Source organism: Podarcis filfolensis (genome assembly GCF_964270895.1).
Source record: "Podarcis filfolensis genome assembly, chromosome: 1".
NCBI lineage: Eukaryota > Metazoa > Chordata > Lepidosauria > Squamata > Lacertidae > Podarcis > Podarcis filfolensis.
Genome location: NC_139604.1, coordinates 92,824,460 through 92,844,010, shown reverse-complemented (window position 1 = coordinate 92,844,010; position 19,551 = coordinate 92,824,460). Strand labels below are relative to the sequence as shown.

The following is a 19,551-nucleotide window of genomic DNA, read 5'->3' as shown; positions in this document are numbered from 1 at the left end:
GGAAGGTAAACGGCGTTTCGTGCACTGCTCTGGTTCGCCAGAAGTGGCTTAGTTATACTGGCCACATGACCCGGAAGCTGTACGCTGGCTCCCTCGGCCACTAAAGTGAGATGAGCGCCACAACCCCAGAGTCGGCCACGACTGGACCTAATGGTCAGGGGTCCCTTTACCTATATTGAAGATCACCTGAAATGGAATCATTTTAACAGGAAGAGGCAATTAACGTTTTCCTAAGATGTAGCATGTTTCTTTACTGACACACCCCTGCAAATGGGTAAGGTGTGAAACATGAAGAGAGAGATGCTCACTAGAGTATGTTAAAAGGAAGTTTGATTTTTGTTAATATTCTGCCATCTCTGAGCAATGAAGGCAGCTAACAACCAATAAATCTACAAGACATCATAAAAGGCATCAAGTAATTAATAAAACATCACAACATCCCTAAAGAAGATAAATGTAAGCTCAGTGTAAAAAACAACCCCAAACCCCTTCCCATAAAGTATCATCAACATAAAGCAGCATTTAATAAGTCCATCTGAGTGACTGTTTTTCCTGTGTCAGGCTGTGCAGTTAATGCTGTGCAATTCCATAAAATTTGTATTGCGGCTAATATAAAAAGTGCTGCAACCAGAAGAATAAAGCACAGGGCTCTGGGCAATAGGAGGGATGGATGGAAACTGAGTTCTAATATTCTGTTCTGCTATTAACTTGCATGTAACTTTGGTACAAAGTTACCTAAACATCTACTCTCAGTCTTTCCCCATCTGCTGGATGTGCACATACTTCTCACTGATAACAGTACGTTGAGATCTATGGAGGAAAATGCTGTGGGATTTGAAATATGGTTACATAAAACAACCATATGAAATTCATGTCTGAAGGTTCATTCTCACGGCTTCAGAAGTTATATAGCTCTCATTCATCTATTTAAATAATTTTACCAACTTGCCTGTGTGTGTTTGTGCACACATGCTGGCATTCTTTGATTTCAACAGAATATAAATGCATAATAATCAATGGGAGAAATCCGCAGACAATAAGAAGAGAACAATTCGTGTTCTGATTTAGCAAGAGTAATAGACAAGATAATGGAAGACAATGTATTCATACTGTAAATTAACAAGAAGATGAAGACCATGTGGATCTGAGGCGTTAGCCGGCACCATTAACCTTTAATGAACCAACCCCTCTCCTTGTGTGCGTCCCCCCCTCATTCAGAAACCCACAGACCTTTTGTTTTAACTTATTTACTGGGAGGATTTTTAAGTGGCTCTCATGTGAGTTATGATGCGGGAGGACAGAATAAAGGTCGAATCGTGCCTGTGTATGTGTATCCCACTTGTATGTCTATCATCTTTGTCTCACTACATGCCTTCAGATGTCTGACCCTGCTTGGTTAATGAGCTGGCAACCAAGCAGACAAAGTTGCCCGCCTTTTAAATAAGGGCAGGATAGCAATGTATTGCTGAAATGTGCTTCCCTCAATCATCCCTCTACCCCATGTTGTTTCTCACCCTTAGAATGCTTATAAAAGAAATATGCTTCTTTGTTGCCCGTTTGAATTATGTTTCCTAATGTATAGTTAAGTTCTTTGTTTAGGCAAGTATTTTTCAGACTTCTAATAACACTGGCACGCTGCTTTCTTAATTAAATTTGGAGGTAGACTTTTACACTTGCACTTCAGTTTAATTTTGGAGAGTAAGTATTTCCGTCCTCAGAGGATTCTGTGTGTTTCCTGCTTGTATCATGCTTGGGATCTGCCTCCTGATTGGAAAGAGGCAAGAAATTCCAGTTACTACTGGAGGATTATTTGGAAGGAGGCTAGGTCAACAGCAGAGTGAATGGTGCAGTGAGCAGCCTCCCTTTGGGATGGCTGCTTTGGCTTCACAGGAACTTTAAAACTATGAAGCTAATTTCTCACAGCACATGTTTTTAACAGCCAGAGAAAATGTGCCACTGAAATGCTCGTTATATCTCTGGGGGAAGAGCTATTCAGGTGCAGCTATAGAGAACGCCCTCTTCCTAGGTGCAGCAATGCAGGCCGCAGCACCACTAAGACTGGCTCCCTTGAAAGGCTTAACAACTTCTCCTATGAGAGAAGTTGCTCTAGTCTATTCATGTAAGTGTATGGTATATAATGAACAGTCTTATGCAAGGATTTAAAGAATTATTGAGATGGGTGGGGGAGGCCAATGTATGAAATGGCTAGATTCTCTGCAGGGTTTTCCACCGTCTCAGGACAGTGGGCAGGGCTGGAATGTTACTTGTGTCCTACTTATCGCCTTTGTATTCTGTCTCTCCACCCGCCCCCCCAACAGGAGGCTCTTCAGTCAGCATTGAGCAATGCAAGCACGTTGTGTCTGAGCTCCAAGACAGTATGCGCAAGGCCATCCATCTATACCATATGGTAAGTCACACTTTCATTCCAGCTGGTCACTTGGATCTTAATACTTATATGTGATTATCTTAGACTAATTGGAAACATATAGTTAAGACTGCAAGCAAAGGTCCTCTAAATTTTCGTTCTGGAGCAGATACCTGTGTACTTACAAGCCCTTTGGGTTGTTGTGTGGATCACCATTCTGTGGCAAGGAATGCTTCCAGATGGGCATTTATTGTAGAACAGTGTTTCTCAAGCACACGGGTGGTTTTTTTGCAGTGGTCACACAATGTTGTTGTCAAAATGCCGCCCCCCCCGGCCGTTTATACATTTTAATCCATATTTTCCATTTCTGTAGAAAATCTGATAAGTAAAAACAACCCATTGTACACCTGCAGAACCTTTGTCTTGTCAGGGTTTAAACTCAGCACAAAACTTTAGTGAGATGCTGACCCAGCATGGCCATTCCCAGTTCAGATGTTACAGAAAGACAGAGATTTCAGTGGTTGGCTTTCAATAGCTGAGTCAGCTAAAGCGTGATGATGATGACTGAATGTTTTAAATTGATTTTGATTAGGGTTGCCAGACAAGAAGGTATTCTCGTGCATGTATGAGAATTCCTATGATGCACAAGACCTTTTGCACACTTCATACACAAATATATGATAATTCAGACTCACTTGGTGCACAGCATTAATTCAACGTGGTAGGGCCTTCTCAGTAGTGGTTCCTCATTTGTGGAATGCCCTCTCGGGTGAGGTGTCTCTGCCTCCCTCATTTTTAACATTCAGGGGAAATATAACATCATTTACCCAGGTGCTTGATGCCTCGAAGGTTCCTGGCAGCCCTGAAATTATCTGCTGGGAGGGCATGTGAGGAGTAGCTGATATGACTGTGGTCGCTGCTGCTTGAGGTGAGAAGTCCATGCTTCTCCCAGGTACTTTCCCATATGAGAAAGAGGAGGGATTACAGAGATTGAAGTGAGAGACCCTCAAACTCTACACTGATGATCTCACAGCACTGGACTTTGTTGTTTTCATTGCTACCAACCAGAAGCATTCAACACAGAACAGGCTGTGTTTCTAAAATAAAGAAAAAAATATTGCTCACCTCCACCCCCACTTTTTTTGCAGGTCTCTGCTGACATGGAGTCTTCAGGCGATAAAAATGAGATTGCTGGCCTCTTGACTGATACCTTCTCTGTGATGAAAAAAGAACTAGATTCCCTGAAGGATGGGAAAGAACTTCAAAGGGAGAAAGAAGTGTTGGTGAAGCCACACGACCCAACTGTAATGCCAGTCAGTGAGGGAAGTGGTTCCACCTTGTCCAGTCCTCGGCATTTTGGAGATGAGCAAACTCTTGCTTTGTTGGAACAATATTCAGAGCTGTTGCTGCAAGCTGTTGAACGACGTATGGATAAAAAACTGTAAAGAAGAGTAGTTCTAAGGGGCATAAACATCTAATGAAGAAACTGACAGCAACACAGGGAAAACTAACATAGTGAAAACCTGGAATGACTGCTATTGTTGACTTTTATCCAATGGTGAAATATGCTTTTTCTCAAACAGTTCTGTTAAGAGGGGGTCATTTTATGGCTTCCAGAAATGTGCTGGTCACAGTACTAATCTTTCTGTGCCCACTTCTCTCTCTTTTCCTTTTCTTTTTTGGTGGTGTTAAGAAAAACTTATTGGAAACTTTATTCCAGCCAAAACATTTAAAACAAAAATTCCTACAGACTCAGTTGACTGTGGCTCAGCCTGAAATTGCTGACTTGGTGGAAAGATATTGAGATGGCACCAGTCACTCCCTCTGCAGGGCTGTCTCGATCTATGTACAGTGTTAAAATTTTATTTATTAATTTATTTTTGTGACTATTGCTCTAAACTTTTCACATGCATTTTGTAGCTGTGACTGTTTCCATGTCTTTCCCACACCTTTTGTTGCAGTAAACGTAACTATACTAGTAGATTGGCAGGCGGAATTTCTGAAATACTTTTTGCTGCAGCCTGCCTTGCTGAATTTTACTCATAGGTTTTTTCTTTTCTTTTCTATAAAAAATACAGTCTTGTTCTCCCTGTTTTGACTTCTGTTTTAAAGAAAAACCTATGCTATATACCTACACCTGCACTTGCTTCCAGAGGACAGCACACCTTTGGACCAAGCTACGGAGATTTGTTACAAGACTGTTTGCAAACATGAATGCTTTTGCAAGAACTGTACAACATTTTATATAAAACTTGACCTCTACACTAAGGAGTTTTTTTAAATTGAAGAATTGTTAAATTCTATTTATAAAGTTATAATTAGAAGTGGTGTTCAACTGGTGTTGTATACTGGGCTCTTCAGATGATGTTTTTGGGCGGTGGGAGGGGGGGAGAGACACAGGGTTGCTATAGCATTTATTAGATAAAAAGTTTTAGTTTAATTCTAGCATAAATTTAAAAAAATTTGTCAGTGAAGAGAGCCTGACACCCGTTTTTAAGTACTGCTCAAGTGAAGCATGAAATGTACCTAGCATCCCAAGAGGGAGACCCATTTTATGTCTCCATTGCTAAAACCAGAAAACTACCAATTAAATGTGACTGGACAGAACATTTAGACAGTTGTGATGTAACTATTTTCATTTCCTTTTTTGTGATTAAAAACAAAGCAGGTCAGTGGGGTGGGAATGAGACTGCATGGAGTTTTATTGTGTTCAATGAAAACTTGCCATAGTTTCCCAAACTCATTAGTCCATGGCTTTGACTCTCAGATTGCTTACCCTAGAAGGTTCTTCTTTCATTTACCGTGCTCTCAGATTAAAAATCCCTCCTCCTGTTTACTGAATTATCAAACCATATTCCCAGAGTACTAGTTGATAAAAGTATTTCAGAAATGGCTATCCCACCGAATTTTTTGAGCTATTCTCTCTGGTCAAAAAGCAGTTCTGCATCCACTATTGTCCATCTGATCATCTGACTAAATTGCTTTGGTGACCTGGGTCTTTTTCATCGGCTTTCCCCCTTGCACTTCTCATGTGGGATTTTTTCATTCACTGCGCTGCAGGACTGGGAACCTTGCAGCGTAGCTTCTTTTCTGGGACTGGTTGGCTCTCATAATATATTATAGAGCAGCCCTCTTTTTGGCTGGCTGGACAGCCAACCATCCATAAATTAACTGCAAGATTAGGGACCTGGAATGTTGTTTGTGCTTTTTAGTATGTCCCTCCCAGAACTTCCTGGCAGTCTTGCTCTCTCATACACTCTTCTGAATGGTAGTTAAGATAAATTCATCAGAACTGATATTCTGCTACTGTTTTCCGTCCATGAGCGAGCATGAAATAGAGCAATGTCTGTGGCAAAGGAATAGGATGGGTCACATGAAAGATACTCCTTGGACATCTATTAATTGAAAATTGAGATGGCTTTTTTGGTTTCTGAGTGTACATGCCAGGAAAAGTCTTAGGCAAAATAACTTTTATTTCCCTGTTCACATTAGGCTGTGAAAAATGTTCAATGCTCAGGAAATTTTCCTGTTCTGAGACACACATATACTCAGGGTAGAAGAGCCATACTTTCAACACAGACATCTTGTATGAGAAAGGGAGATATTGAAGTTCTTTGTGTTGATTTAACCTCCAAAGCTGTCAAATGCATTAGTGTGACAGCAGAATCAAGATGTTGATAGACAAATACCTCAATGCTTATTGATACAGTTACCCAGTAGGTGATTCCTCTGGGTTTCTCTTGGGAGAAAGGCAATATCAAACAAAGTTCAATGTTACTGTCAAAACGTTTCTGCAAAATAATTTTCTTCAAATTACTTGAGCACTGTCTGTATTCATGGATCAAGGTGGAAAATGGGTGTAGAAACGAACTAGCACTGTGGTCTTGAGTAAGTAGGTATGCAAGAAGGTATGGGCAGGCCTGTAGTTTTTAATATTACATGGAATAGAACGGCCAAGATTTCTAGAAAAGTAGTAGTAGGGAAAGGAATCTTTTTGGTTCAAAGCGGAGAGTATGGTTCCTTTGAAATGGTGCTTTTACAGGAAAGAGGCAGAACATAGTTAAGTAGAACTGAGAATGAATTTTAGGTAAATTAAAAGATAATTGTTAGGTGTTTCCTTTTTTAAAAAAAAGAAAGGAAGTAGTTTAATGGGCCCTTCATTTCCACTATTATATCCATGAATTGGGGAGGTTTTAGGAGTGACTATCCTCAGCCAGCCAGTTGTCTGAAACCATTTGGTGCGTGTTAGCTTCTTAGCTATCTTGTTTTCTGTCCCAAGGATTTGTTGCTGAGAAGAAATGGGAGGAAAGACTGTTTCCTCTTAAGGAAAACACTTTGATAGTTAAATGTCAGCCTGCTTTACTTTTAGTTTTGAACTGCATGTAAATTATTTGGCTTTATTATAGATGTTCGCTGGCCCTATTAGGAAACTTCAACAGATAATCTAAGGGTTGTGGAAACAGAAATGCATGTAGTATCTGAACCTGGCCCACTTCTACTGATTTTTAATGTTTGCATGCAAATTAATGTATTAAGGTAAATGGAGAAAGTATGTACCATGAACTCATCACTGATGCCATGCTGACATATTATATCCATGCTTTCTGAAATGTTTCTGTACAGAGTAATTTGCATTTTATTCTTTGTGTATGCTGTTTCCTTTTTTCAAGGAGAATCCTTAGAAAAGAGAACAAATACCTGTACACTTGAATGGGACAAAATGGCCTCTCGTTGTTTCTACAGAAACACAGGAGACATTTGAAAGCCAAAATTGTGTTTACACCAGCTATTGGTATATGCAACTGGTGCTACAATATATGGCCATTTTGTTATTAACCCCTCCCCCCTTTTTAATCCAATCCTTTTCAGTGACACCTCTAATAGTTGGGCCTGTTAGAAAGGATTAGCTTCCTCTTTTGCTCAACTGATCCAGAATACATTTCTTTCTGCAAAGAGTTACTGTTATGGCCAGTGTACGCATCTGAGCATTTTAAACAATGTTGTCGCATATCATCACAGAAGTTAAGCCACTGGACCTCCAGTAGCATCCAGTATTTTTAATTTTTTTTTTTAAAAAAAGATAAATCAGTTGGAGGGGTGAATCTGCCTTGTGGACCTTCAGGCAGGTACTGTTGTGACTAGATTGCTCTTTCTATAGATAATAACTAGAGTATCCAGAATCCTGTATTGTTTGTATATTATATTCTGGAGCTGGGCTGCTTACATATTGAGTTAATCTGCTGTAGATCACAGACTGTGATGCATGGAGCAGCAATTTAAGGAATAAGCCATGTCTACTCAGCATGTCTAAGTTAAGTCTAGGCACCAGATAAACATCCCTTTTACCTGTGTTATTTCAACACTCCCTTCCTATTCTCCGCTTGTTTAAAAGGAGATAACAACCCTGAAACTTTTTATTTATAAATGTGTGTTTTCTACCTTGGCTTTAAGAGGGGGAAAAAATCTTTTAAAATGTCTTCTTTTTTAATTATTTGAAACAATTGTTTTATGTTTGTGGGGGTTTTGCACTGTGAGCCACCTTTCTGGGGCTATTTTTAATTCTGTATTCATTTGTACTCTGCGTCTTAAGTAGTTTCAATAAAAAAAAGTGTGAACCTTTGTTACTAAGCTGTCTTCATGCTGTTGCTCAGTGCTATTGCCTTGTTTCATTTTATAGTTTATTAGGGTTTTCACATTCTTATAGCAAAACAGTTCTGTCCCTTCCTCCTCCTGGCCTTCCCTACTCCCTTGCCCTTTGCAGTAATAGCATTTTCATTTCTTTTGACACATTGCATTGTTCAGATTCATGTTGCAGTGTTCAAGTAAGATCAGTGCTGCATTCAGGATCCAACTAAGCAAACACTGTGTTGGAGGAGTTTTTGGTAACATGGGGTTGTTGTTTTTTGCAGGGGACGGGATCATGCTGGATTGGCCAGATTCTATATTTCCAAAACAAACCTTTCAGCATTCACTACCAACTAGTTTATAAGAGCATTTAGAGCAAAAATTACTTGCCTTTCTATAGAACAAATGCTGAACCACAACCAACTTCCATGGGCAGGAGTAGGCAGAGGCACAAATACCATTTTCTCCAGTTTTCGTTGCTTTGTTTACACAAATTCTAGTCACACAGTGGCCAGTAGTAATAGGTGCTCTATTATTTAACAAAAAATTGTTTCCTTTAGCCTGCTCCTCCTTGATCAGTGATTGAAGATTGAGGATTGAGGGGGCCATTGGGTTATTTTAATTTTTATTAGGTATTTTGGTGTTTTATATCTTGATTTTATTCTGTGAACCACCCCGAGACCCCCGGGTATAGGGCAGTATATAAATTCAATAAATAATAATAATTGACTGGGTGTTTCAGCACCAAAATGTCCCAAGGTTCATGCCAAATTTGAAAATAAAAAAACTTTGGCCTCAATCTTGACTGGCCAAGTTTGGACCACCACCCCACAATAAACAACTAAATCTCCTCATGCATCAATGAAGTTTTTTGTTTTGTTATACAGTAGCAGAATTTAGATGAGAAAAGAGAGCCAGAACCGCCACTGACAGCAGCGAATTGACATAAACCCGAACCAGGAGAGCTTATTATCTTGACATGGCAGGCGGAGCTCTGCTCTCGCTCGCCCGTAGGGAGGCGGGCCTCGTTTCTCCCGCGCCCGGCGAGGCCGGCCCTCTCCTTGGGCAGCCGGAGAAGGGCGGAGCGCGAGCCGGACCTAAACGCGGCTCAGGCGGCCCGAGAAGCAGCAGCTCCCGCCATGGCGCAGGGCGAAGCGGAAGGGGAGGCGCTGCGGGCGGTGAGGCGCTGCCTGGAGGCTTTCCCGGCCGAGGCAAGGGGTGAGCCAGGCGGAAGGGAGGACCTTTGCATGGCCCTTCGCAGGGGAAGAGAGCGGGGAGGGCCAAATGGGCGGGCGAGGTTAATCGCCCTCCTCGCGGGCAGCATTAATGTTGCTTCCCTGACAGGATTTCTATCTCGGAGTGCAATCGGGTTATCCGCGGCCGTTTAGGTGTTTGGCCGGGGGTGTGTGTGTGGAGCGCGTTGATTTACCATAACTCGCAGAGGTTCAAACCGCACGGCTCCCTTCGAGGTGTCTATTTTCCTACCCCAGCTCTCAAAAGTGAAATATTCTGGACCCGGAAAAATGCACCCACTCGACCACCCTTCTTACCGTTTTTGGGATTGTGAGGAAAGCGGGAGCTTATCCCGGGCATCCCCTTCCCGTTGCAGGGGCAAGCCTTCAGTAGTCTGGAAAGGGCCATAAGTGGTCGAGCACATGTTTTGCACGTGTGTTAGAGAACATACATGGCCGGATTTAGGTTTGATGAGACCCTAAGCTACCGAAGGTAATAGGGGCCCATGATAAGGATAATAACAAGGGATTAATAATACATTAAAACATTATACGTCCAGCTGTCGTTTGTCAACAACAAATTGTCGCTATTTTTGTGTGTTGAATATATGCTTTATGGACCTAATAGGTATCTAAAGCCATTTGCACATAACAAAATATGTATTTTATCAAAGTAATTGTTGAACTGAAATACAATTAAGGAGAAGTATATTAATAGTGAAATAATTATTAAACTCTAACTTAAAATGATTGAGGGCCCATTACTTACATCATAGGAGCCTACACAACACAAAACACTGTTGCTGTATGTAGGTTTTTTTTTATTTGCTTTTTATCTTCTGTTTTGGAAATGTACATCCAGGGTTTTATTTTCCTTTTAATTTTTTGGGGGGCCCCCAAGAGAGTGGGGCCCTAAACTATAGCTTGTTTAGCTTATACATAAATCCGGCACTGAGCACGTATGTCAACTTGAAGTTCCTCTCCCAACCCCCAGCCCCTTGGATAATTTCAAATAACTAGCCACAGGTCCCTGCCGAAGGCACACATGTCAGAATGTGGCTGGCTTTGGGGCAAGATGCCCTCAGTGGGGCTTTGTGGCTGAGCATGCTGCTATTGCTATTGCTTGCCTCTTCCTCAGATCTGCACAAGCCATCCAGAGAAAGGAGACTGCTAGGTATTCTTGCTCCTTCCACTTCTTCCTCAGACAGCAGGCATCGGAGATTGGCAGTAGGTCCCCTACTGGGGCACGGACCTCAGCAAGCGCCGAGTGATGCCAGTATTTGATGCCGGCCTTGTGTGCACAGTACATTAAACCACAGGATATGTTGTGTGTATCCGTATGGAATTTGTATATTGTGTATCATGTGCAGCAGCCTTTAAGTTTGTGGCTAAGCATGTTCACAGATTCTTGTATCTGTTCTTTGAATGTCTGTACCAATATTTTAAGTAAGTCCTAGATGCCAGGTTCCTAATTGTTGTATATATCATATAAACACATGCTACCTCTAATTGCCAAAACAAATAAACTGAAACTAAGCTGAACAGGTATCTGCATGGACATAATCAACAAACCTTGCCCAACCCAACATTTTGAAAAGTGAAGCTTGTTGAGAAAGTCTCATTTTTGTGACTTAAAATAAGCTGCAGGCTAAGAGAACTTAAGAGCCCAGGATCTTCGCTCCAAGCAAATAATAAGTTCTAACCAAGAACTTATTGTTATTATTGTTGTTGTTATTGTTTTCGGCTTATGACTCATGGTTTGTTTGTAGGAAACAAAACCATGAGTCTGGATTCAGATGTAACTCTTAAGCCAAACCCATGGCTTAGCTGTCAACAGCACGGCAGCAACATGAGTAGGGGAGGAGTGAAGTGTCCACAATTTTAGCCCTGTGCATCAGCTTGTTGTGCATTCACCTTTAAACCATAGTTAAGATTAACTGTGACATGTGAATGAAGCCAGTCCTTGAAATGGTAACACGATCATTCACGGAAGCGTTTTTTCTTTTGCCTGAACAGAGTTGAGTTTCACAGATTCTGTGCCATATCTTGATAGCCTTCCATCCCCCTTGGAGTTCTATCGGGAATGGGTTTGCCCAAACAAGCCATGTATAATTCGGAATGCAGTCAACCATTGGCCAGCTCTGAAGAAGTGGACATTAGCTTACCTGAGGTAGGAATCTGCCTGGCAGGACCTAGCTTCAAATATAAAGTGCACAACATGGAAATACTGGAAATAAATTTATTGATGATGTTTCTTAATAAGAGAGTTGCCAGCAAAAACAAATCCCTCCATGAAGTCATCAGCTTCACAGGGGAAAATTAAGTCAGAACTGTTGGGGCTGTTTTACTATTTATGATTTTTATTTATTTATTGAATTAGTATGCTAGTCTTCCTCCTGATGGAGCTTGGGGAGGCTGTTGTACCTGAGGGAACTGGGACCAGGGGTGGGAAAGTATTTCCAATTCCTGGGCACCAATATTAAGTCATTAGACACCAGGATGACCAATAAAAGGCAAAGGAAATAAGAAAATAATTCAAAATCTACAGCTGGACACTTGTGTTCATTAGGACCAACCAAAATATCACAAAATAGTGAGCAAGCTTTCAAGTTCTACATAGCTCTTCGTTAGACTTGATGTTACACAAAGCAAGGGGTTTGAAGGCGGGATGTGAGGGGCAAAAAATTAAAGTCCAAAAATTAGGCTGCATGTTGTAGCCATGAGGTCTGCATTTAGATTGCAATTTATTGCATAGTGGTGAACGTCTGATGTATTTTGGTGCAGGGAAATAATGAACTCCAAGCTGGTGAGTGTGGCAGTAACTCCAAATGGTTATGCTGATGCAGTTTATCAGGACTGGTTTGTTATGCCAGAGGAACGACACATGCCTTTCAGTGCTTTCTTGGACATTGTAGAGAAAAAAGTAACTTCTCCAGGGGTGTTCTATGTGCAAAAGCAGTGCTCGAACTTAACTGAAGAATTCCCTGAACTTATGGGAGATGTGGAGCCTGACATACCATGGATGAGTGAGGCCGTTGGTAAATATCAAAAGCTTAATTTTATCTATGTGTTGCACAGTCCATTTAAATGCAGTGCTTACAACTGATCCAGCAGTTTCAAGTTATGCACTTTTCTGCTGTTATTGGCCGCCTGCCCACCCGAAAAGAAGATGAATGCTGCAGCAAAAATTCACATTCTGGCTTGAAATACTCTGAAACATTGCATAATTCATGAATTTGTAGAGAGAGATGAATTGATGGCTTTGTAATTGTGCATGCAATTTCCATTCAAATGCTAAGCTGTACAAATTGTGATGTACAGTACTTGTAGATTAATAGACTTGGAGGTCTCTGATCATTTGTGCTGGATGGAGGAAGGACGAGGCAAAGGGAAGAATACTTTCCATCCCCCACCAGCAGTTGTCACCACAGCAACAGCAAGCCTCCTTAAGATAAGAAGATTTCTCTGGGAGCAGTGGGTCCTTTTTGAGACAAGACTAGGTGGTTTCTGCTTATGTAGATACCAGATTCTTGGATAGGGTACCCCACTCATACAGGGATATTCATATGGCAAGGAAGTGCAAAATCAGGATGGAAACACAAATATCTCAAAATTTTCAGGCCTGTTCTTTACTGATAAAAGTAAATGAGCATTTAAATTAATTTTTTTAAAAAACAAATGTCTGCTCTTTAAGGGTGATCACTGTATACATGGGAACTTCGCTTCAGACTAAGCTTCCTATCTAGGATGGAAAAACTGAAGCCAGAGTTGAATTAATATAATTGTCCCCTGCTGCTTTCATTGTCATTATAAACTTGTTCTTTATTGTGTAGGTGGGCCTTTAGTAGCCTGTCCTTCCATGTTTCTTAATAAAGGTCTTAATCTGGGGGTCTTTCAGCACAAGACAACAGAAATTATTTTTCTCAGATTTATTACTTCTTTCTTTTTCATATAGGAAAGAAGCCTGACGCTGTTAATTTCTGGCTGGGAGAATCTGCTGCAGTGACATCTTGTATGTACCATGAAATAAATATATTATTATTATTATTATTGGCTTTGAGGTCAAGGATGGGCAAAGATATTCCTTTAGAAAACTTGTATGTGTCTTCTGAACATCTAGCTATACTGAAGTTGGCTTTCCTTGAAGTTAGTGTACACTGAGGTCTAGGGCTTTTTGCACTCTATAATCACTGCATATCACATGTTTCCTCCCCACATGGAGCTTCATACCACTAGCTTCAGTGCCAATCTGTCAGTTTGAGAGATTTTAAGCAGAGTTTGGAAAATCGAATGCCTAAAATTTGGTGCTTGGTGTGTAGAGAAAAGCAATCGCACCTAGTGCTGTGAGTATTTTTAGCACTGACTATATTAAGGATAAAGAAACTATCCTTCTTTTCCCCCAACCTTTCATTTTCCCCCTCCAATCTTAGTACATAAAGACCATTATGAAAACTTGTACTGTGTGATCTCTGGAGAGAAACATTTTCTGCTGCATCCGCCAAGTGATCGTCCCTTCATCCCATATGGTACGTATTCTGAGAAGCAGAGGGTGGTGAAGTAAGATGCATACTATTGTTATTTTGAGAGAAATTAGAATTAGGAGGATGAATTTAGGCAACATTTTAATATGCAGCAGGGGGTCAGATTTCCTTTATAACTGGAGAGGACTGCATCTCCTTCCAGCAGCTCATGACAGTGGGTGGAGGATGGGGGTCAGAAACATCAGGGCAGAGCAATGAATATAAATTTTCACTTTGTCCAGTAGGCTAGTTTCTTCACACACCAATCTCTATCCATTATCCGGGCAAGCAAGAGGCATTATCAGAGTTCATTCCAGCCAGGAAAAAAGCTGGGTGTGAAGCAAGACCAGTAAAAGAAGTGGCCTGAGGAGAGTTTGACTGTGGCCTAAAGAGAGTCCCAATGGCCGGATAGAGAGCTCTGAGGGCCACATTTGGTCCCTGGGCCTGAGGATTCCATGCCTTTGCCCCTTTCTTGAAAAGCAGCTGAGGTGGGGGTAACAATTTAAATCATTGTCATCCAGGATGAAGTGATTCTAATATTTTGCACTCAGGTTAGTTCACCATTTAAACCCCCTGCCCATGACGTTGCTACTAACCATGGGAGGATTTTTTTTTTAATGCTTGTTTAATTTTTCTACATTGTGGCTAGTAGCAGCAACAAATATGTGGGTATTTTTTAGGAAAGTAAAAACAGGGAGGTCCAGTCGTGTTAACATCTGGATTGTCTTCAGGTTTTATAAAAGATACTATGCTCAAAGCCAGTTCCCAACAAGTGCCTGGCTAAACTAAATTCTACCCCTATAATTTTAGTCTGTTTTTAATGCTTAACATTGACATTCTCTTTGCCTCTGTTCTATGCCCTCTTCCAACAGTTTTCATGCTTCACATTTCAGAATTGTATCCATCAGCAACCTACCACATAGCAGAAAACGGGTCATTTGAAGTTGTGGGTGACAAAGCTGCAGAGAAGGTAATGGTTTTTGTGTTAAGTACTGTCTGAGGGCAGCTGCTAAGAGGGAATGAATGAATGAAGGGTTGAGGCCTGTTTTGTTTTTTGGGTCGGGCTTCTTCACAGCACACCTCTATTTGATTTTTTTGAATATTTATTTACCCCCTTTATTAAATCTGGTTAAAAAGGGTAAGAATGCTGTTGGCAAATATGGGTAGACACTCATGTTCAAATAATTGTTTACTTTATTTTTCTATTTTTCATATGCATCCCTTGTCAAAAGGCCCACAGGGTGGTTTACAGGACAGCGCAGAATACACAATATATGAAAATATCTAACATAATGTCCATGCAATACAAAACATTAAATGTTATATAAACAGAATTCATAACAATAAGCAATATATAGCAATCTTGTTGGCAGTCATCTGTCTTGATAGTCAATGGAGTGCTCCTCCAGGGGTGAAGTCAAACTGCTGTGTTTGCAGCATCAAAGTGACCTCCCCAAGGCACAAGCCTGGGCAGTGTGTATGGAGGTCCTGGGCTGCCCAGACAACAAGACCACCCCCCTCAGCCTTGCTGATGTGGTCCAAAGGAAAGCAGAACAATACGTTTCGCACCAGCTTGGCTGCAGGAATTGCTGGGAGGAGGTGTACAAGGCACCATCCAACCATCTTAGGGACTCCACTCTAGATTTGTGTAGGGATTACTCCTTAGTCTTTTCTTCTAAGCAGAGGCTTAGGATCAGAGTTTTCCTTTTCCTAGATGGGCTACCTTCCCAGGCTGACGAACCTGGGAAGATCACAGGGTTTATTATCATAGGGGAGGTGGTTTTAATGCATAGTGAATGTGTGTGTCAATAGTCAGCCAAAATTTCCTCTCCCAAATAAAAAGGGGGAAAAAAAGTAATTTAAACATATGTAGTACATATGCAAATCTAGGTTTGTCATATTTCAAACAGTGAAAATCTGGACAGAGCCCCCCCTTTTCTTTTTGAGCCAAAAAATATTATGTTTCTGAATGTTTTAAAATGGAAAATCAGCAAAAACTGCACTGTCTACATGGGCTGCCATATGTCCAGATTTTCCTGGACATTTGAGGGATTCCTGCCTGGACGCTGCTGCCAACTGCAGTATTCCAGATATGTTTGGGAAATTCCGGATGTATGGCAACCCTAGCAAATCCATTTTTACATGCCAGTATTCCTGTCACTAACCCACCACCACCACCACTCAATCTTTAGATTTTGCTTTAGGCAACAGATGGGTGCTCTCCAGGGAGATGGAAAAAAATGGAATGTTGGGTTACCTAATAGTTAGAAGGGAATACACTGCTAGATGTTTTTCAAGTATTTGTTACCAAATAAGGAAATTTCTGAAGTAATACAGCAATTTCTCTTGTTAAATAGAGCATTTCTTTTGTTCCATAACCTTTCATCTTCATAGGTGCCCTGGATTCCATTGGATCCTTTAAATCCAGATCTAGAACGATTTCCAGAATATGCCCAGGCAAAGCCTTTGCGGTGCACTGTGAAGTCTGGAGAGATGTTGTATCTTCCTTCTCTCTGGTTCCATCATGTTCAGCAGTCACATGGCTGCATAGCAGGTGAGAGGAGTGTGGCATGCACAAGCACACCAAATTTCACATGTCATGTTTCTTCTTCAAGATAGGTTTTGTGGTTCCCTCAGTCTACTATCAGTTGGATTTATTTATCCCATTTCCAGCCAGAATTAGCTATCTTTACATATAGGCTTGGATCTGGAGATCTTGTGGGCAAAATTCTGCTTAGAGGACACTTCTGCTAGTGGAAGGGTGGGGGAGGTGTTGAGCGGGAGATGATGCAGGAAGGTGCAAGGGGAAAGGAGAGTCAGCCAAAATTGCCTCCCATCAGAAAGACCTTCCATCTGGATCAAAGACTGTTCTGCAAATGGAATGAGTCTTTGCATTTGTGGAACGGCAAATCGGGACCCGAGCTGTAGTGTTTGATTAGATGAAACTTAAAGAGTGTCAAGATAATTTGGGACCTCAGTTGGAAAATTCAAATCTCTCCCTCCTTTTTCTTTTTACTAATCAACATGGGCCACAATTCAACAACTTTCGTGTGAACTCGGGTAGAAGTTGCACAAGGGCATATTCATTTCAAATGGGGCTTGTGCAGATTCTGTACTGTGGATCAAATATGTGCCTTTGTTTTACTTTCTGTTTCCTTACAAAATGTCCAAAATTGTTACTATAAAAAGCATCAGCACCACCTTGTGGTGTTGAGCTGAGAAGAGCATCCCGGGAATAATTAATTGTACTAATAGGGCCAGTTGTTGATGTAGGGAAAAAAAAGATTATTATCCTGCTTTTTAATTTATTAACAGAGCCATTACATAAATTTGCACTTCACCAAAACCTCCATAGGTATATTTTTTAGGATACTGAATAAATAAAATCAAAGTGACTGTTAAATGTGTTCTGTCTTACCCTGATCAACTGAAGGTAACTGTCACTAATTAATAGACCAGGACTACTAAACAAAATTCAAATGCATGAGAATAAAGTGGATTACTTATTCATTTATTACTATAAAGGGGTTTTAAATGCAAAAGCATTTAAAGTGTCTGTTATATAAACCTGACATGTTAGGTCAGAGGCTTTTAAAATGTCCTATCCTTTGCAGATTTTTACACATTAATCTGCTTATTAACAACTCCTGCACATTTACAGAAGATTTCAGGATACATTGTAGGGCATATACTCAGTTCATTTGAGGTAGCCAACACTCCACCTTGGCTCCAGGACAACCAGGAATGCAATTGAACACCGATGTGGAAGGTCATCAGATGGTAAACTGAGGCTAAAATAATAGTCCAAGGCCACCCAGCAACAGCATAGCTGATTAGTGATTTGAATCCATGTCTACTACCAAGCCCCTTGGATGTCTTAAAATCTTCTCGGTTGTATTCTGTAGACCTGTTGAAATGAATAAACCTAAGTCATGTCCATTAACTTCAATGGGCCTACTGTGAATAGGACTAATCCTGAATAACAGCCTTTATGAGGATAAATTTCTGTTATACAGTGGTACCTCGGGTTAAGTACTTAATTCGTTCCGGAGGTCCGTTCTTAACCTGAAACTGTTCTTAACCTGAAGCACCCCCTTATCTAATGGGGCCTCCTGCTGCTGCTGCACTGCCGGAGAACAATTTCTGTTCTCATCCTGAAGCAAAGTTCTTAACCCGAGGTACTATTTCTGGGTTAGCGGAGTCTGTAACCTGAAGCATCTGTAACCTGAAGCGTATGTAACCCGAAGTACCACTGTACTAGCAGTGCTGTAGCCATTGAGGTGATTTCAGCCATGCCAGAAAAATTCCCGTTTTTCAGCTGGTCACAATAACATAGTTAAAATTGGCTGAATAGTTTCATTTTCCAATGGCTATCATATTGCTACTGTGTAATGTTTTAATCAGGTCTGAAGTTCTATTTCTTATTGAGATTGGGGCAAACAATGGAAAGATTTGTAGCTTTTGTGTTGAGCTGAAAACTATCAAAATGAGTTTTTCCAAAGACAGATGATAAGTTATGTCATTTTCTTTTTTCTCCCCCTCAGTGAATTATTGGTATGACATGGAATATGATCTAAAATACTCTTATTATGAGCTGCTGGATTCTCTCACAAAAGCTATGGCACGGAAATCTTAAGGTCTTGGAACAGCTAACCTACTGATGTGGAACTACGGCTGGAATGTGAACAATTTAATTATGGCCTATTAAATCAAGACAAAAGGCAACTGTTTTGCTGCTGACAATTGATTTGCTGTCACTGAAGCTTAACATCATGTGGATGTTCATGGCATTGTGGACAAAATGGCACCTTATATGGTGGTTTACCTTAAGTAACCGTTGAGATCAAGCACATGAGATGAATATCACCTGCATGGATGAAGCGCATTTTCTGGATCTGTTTCAGTCAGGCTTCACAATAATGTAGTTCCTATGGTGGAAAGTCCATTTCTGGAGATCGACAGGGCCCTAACTTGTCCTCAGTACATTAGATCATCTGTATGAATATTCTGGAGGAATATTACAGGGAACCAGGCAGAGGGCCTTCTTGGTAGTGGCACCCACCCTGTGGAACACCCTCCCATCAGATGTCAAGCAGAAAAGTAACTATACAACCTTTAGAAGACATCTGAAGGCAGCCCTGTATAGGGAAGTTTTTGATGTTTTATTACGTTTCTGTATATGCTATATGGGCAGGGTACAAATAAAATCATTATTATTATTAGTGGTCTGGTTGGGGGTTAATAACCTGAAGTTGAATCAATACAAGAGCGAAATTATGATAGCAGGCTTCTATTTAATAGGGTTTTTTTGCCTGTTAAGGATGTGGTCAACTCCTGTGGTCACAATTGTTTGCAGCAGTCACCAGGAGTGCTTTTATCATCTCATCACTTACATAACCAAGATTCTGTTGGCTATACTCTTTCCCGGAAATAAATACTGGTGACCTCATGGATTGACGACTGCCATGTTTTCAGTGTAAAACTGTCCTTTACAACTGTTTGAAAGCTTCAACTAAAATAGAATGCAGCTGCTCACCCTCTCATGAATGCAGACCAAAGAAAGCATTTCATAGAATTATCGAGCTGGAAGGGACCCTGAGGGTCATCTAGTCCAACCCCCTGCAATGCAGGAATCTTAACTAAAGCATCCATGACAGATGGCTATCCAACCTCTGCTTAAAAACCTCCAAGGAAGGAGAGTCCACCACCTTCTGAAGTCTGCTCCACTGTTGAATAGCTCTTACCACCAGAAAGTTCTTCCTGATATTTAGTCCTTGTATCTTGAAGTGAGTGAAGGATGTGAAAAGCA

At 40.9% G+C, this 19,551-nt stretch overlaps 2 protein-coding genes and 1 long non-coding RNA gene across 17 annotated transcripts in view; all 3 read left to right on the top strand.

Annotated features, from left to right (window-relative positions):
- Nucleotides 1-7,993, top strand: part of MAPKBP1 (mitogen-activated protein kinase binding protein 1) — a 117,075-nt gene extending 109,082 nt beyond the window's left edge. For all 12 annotated transcript variants that reach the window (XM_083609723.1, XM_083609730.1, XM_083609726.1 and 9 more), the window contains 2 exons: nt 2,319-2,407; nt 3,514-7,993. In XM_083609723.1, coding sequence (XP_083465849.1) covers nt 2,319-2,407; nt 3,514-3,810 — 386 coding nt within the window. In that variant the 3' untranslated portion in view covers nt 3,811-7,993. The remainder of the gene's footprint in view (nt 1-2,318; nt 2,408-3,513) is intronic.
- Nucleotides 1-19,551, top strand: part of LOC310766305 — an 818,379-nt gene that overhangs the window by 751,229 nt on the left and 47,599 nt on the right. The gene's annotated exons all lie outside the window — the stretch shown is intronic.
- On the top strand, nt 8,171-19,195 carry JMJD7 (jumonji domain containing 7). 4 transcript variants are annotated; one of them, XM_083619311.1, is made up of 8 exons: nt 8,171-9,208; nt 11,239-11,392; nt 12,007-12,260; nt 13,178-13,234; nt 13,653-13,748; nt 14,636-14,712; nt 16,137-16,296; nt 18,287-19,195. In XM_083619311.1, exons 1-8 carry the CDS (start codon nt 9,130-9,132, stop codon nt 18,376-18,378), a joined length of 969 nt encoding a protein of 322 aa, XP_083475437.1. In that variant the 5' UTR covers nt 8,171-9,129; the 3' UTR covers nt 18,379-19,195. The 4 variants fall into 4 exon arrangements, with proteins under 4 accessions (XP_083475437.1, XP_083475438.1, XP_083475436.1 ...); XM_083619310.1 differs by having other exon boundaries at nt 8,312-9,208; nt 14,615-14,712; XM_083619312.1 differs by lacking the exon at nt 13,178-13,234 and having other exon boundaries at nt 8,304-9,208; nt 14,615-14,712.

Excerpts from the sequence above, each read along its gene's own strand:
- JMJD7 (XM_083619310.1), top strand. The coding sequence starts at position 9,130 with ATGGCGCAGGGCGAAGCGGAAGGGGAGGCGCTGCGGGCGGTGAGGCGC. Across the intron at positions 11,393-12,006 it reads TGGACATTAGCTTACCTGAG|GGAAATAATGAACTCCAAGC; the intron begins GTAGGAATCTGC and ends ATTTTGGTGCAG. Across the intron at positions 13,749-14,614 it reads TCGTCCCTTCATCCCATATG|TTTTCATGCTTCACATTTCA; the intron begins GTACGTATTCTG and ends CTCTTCCAACAG.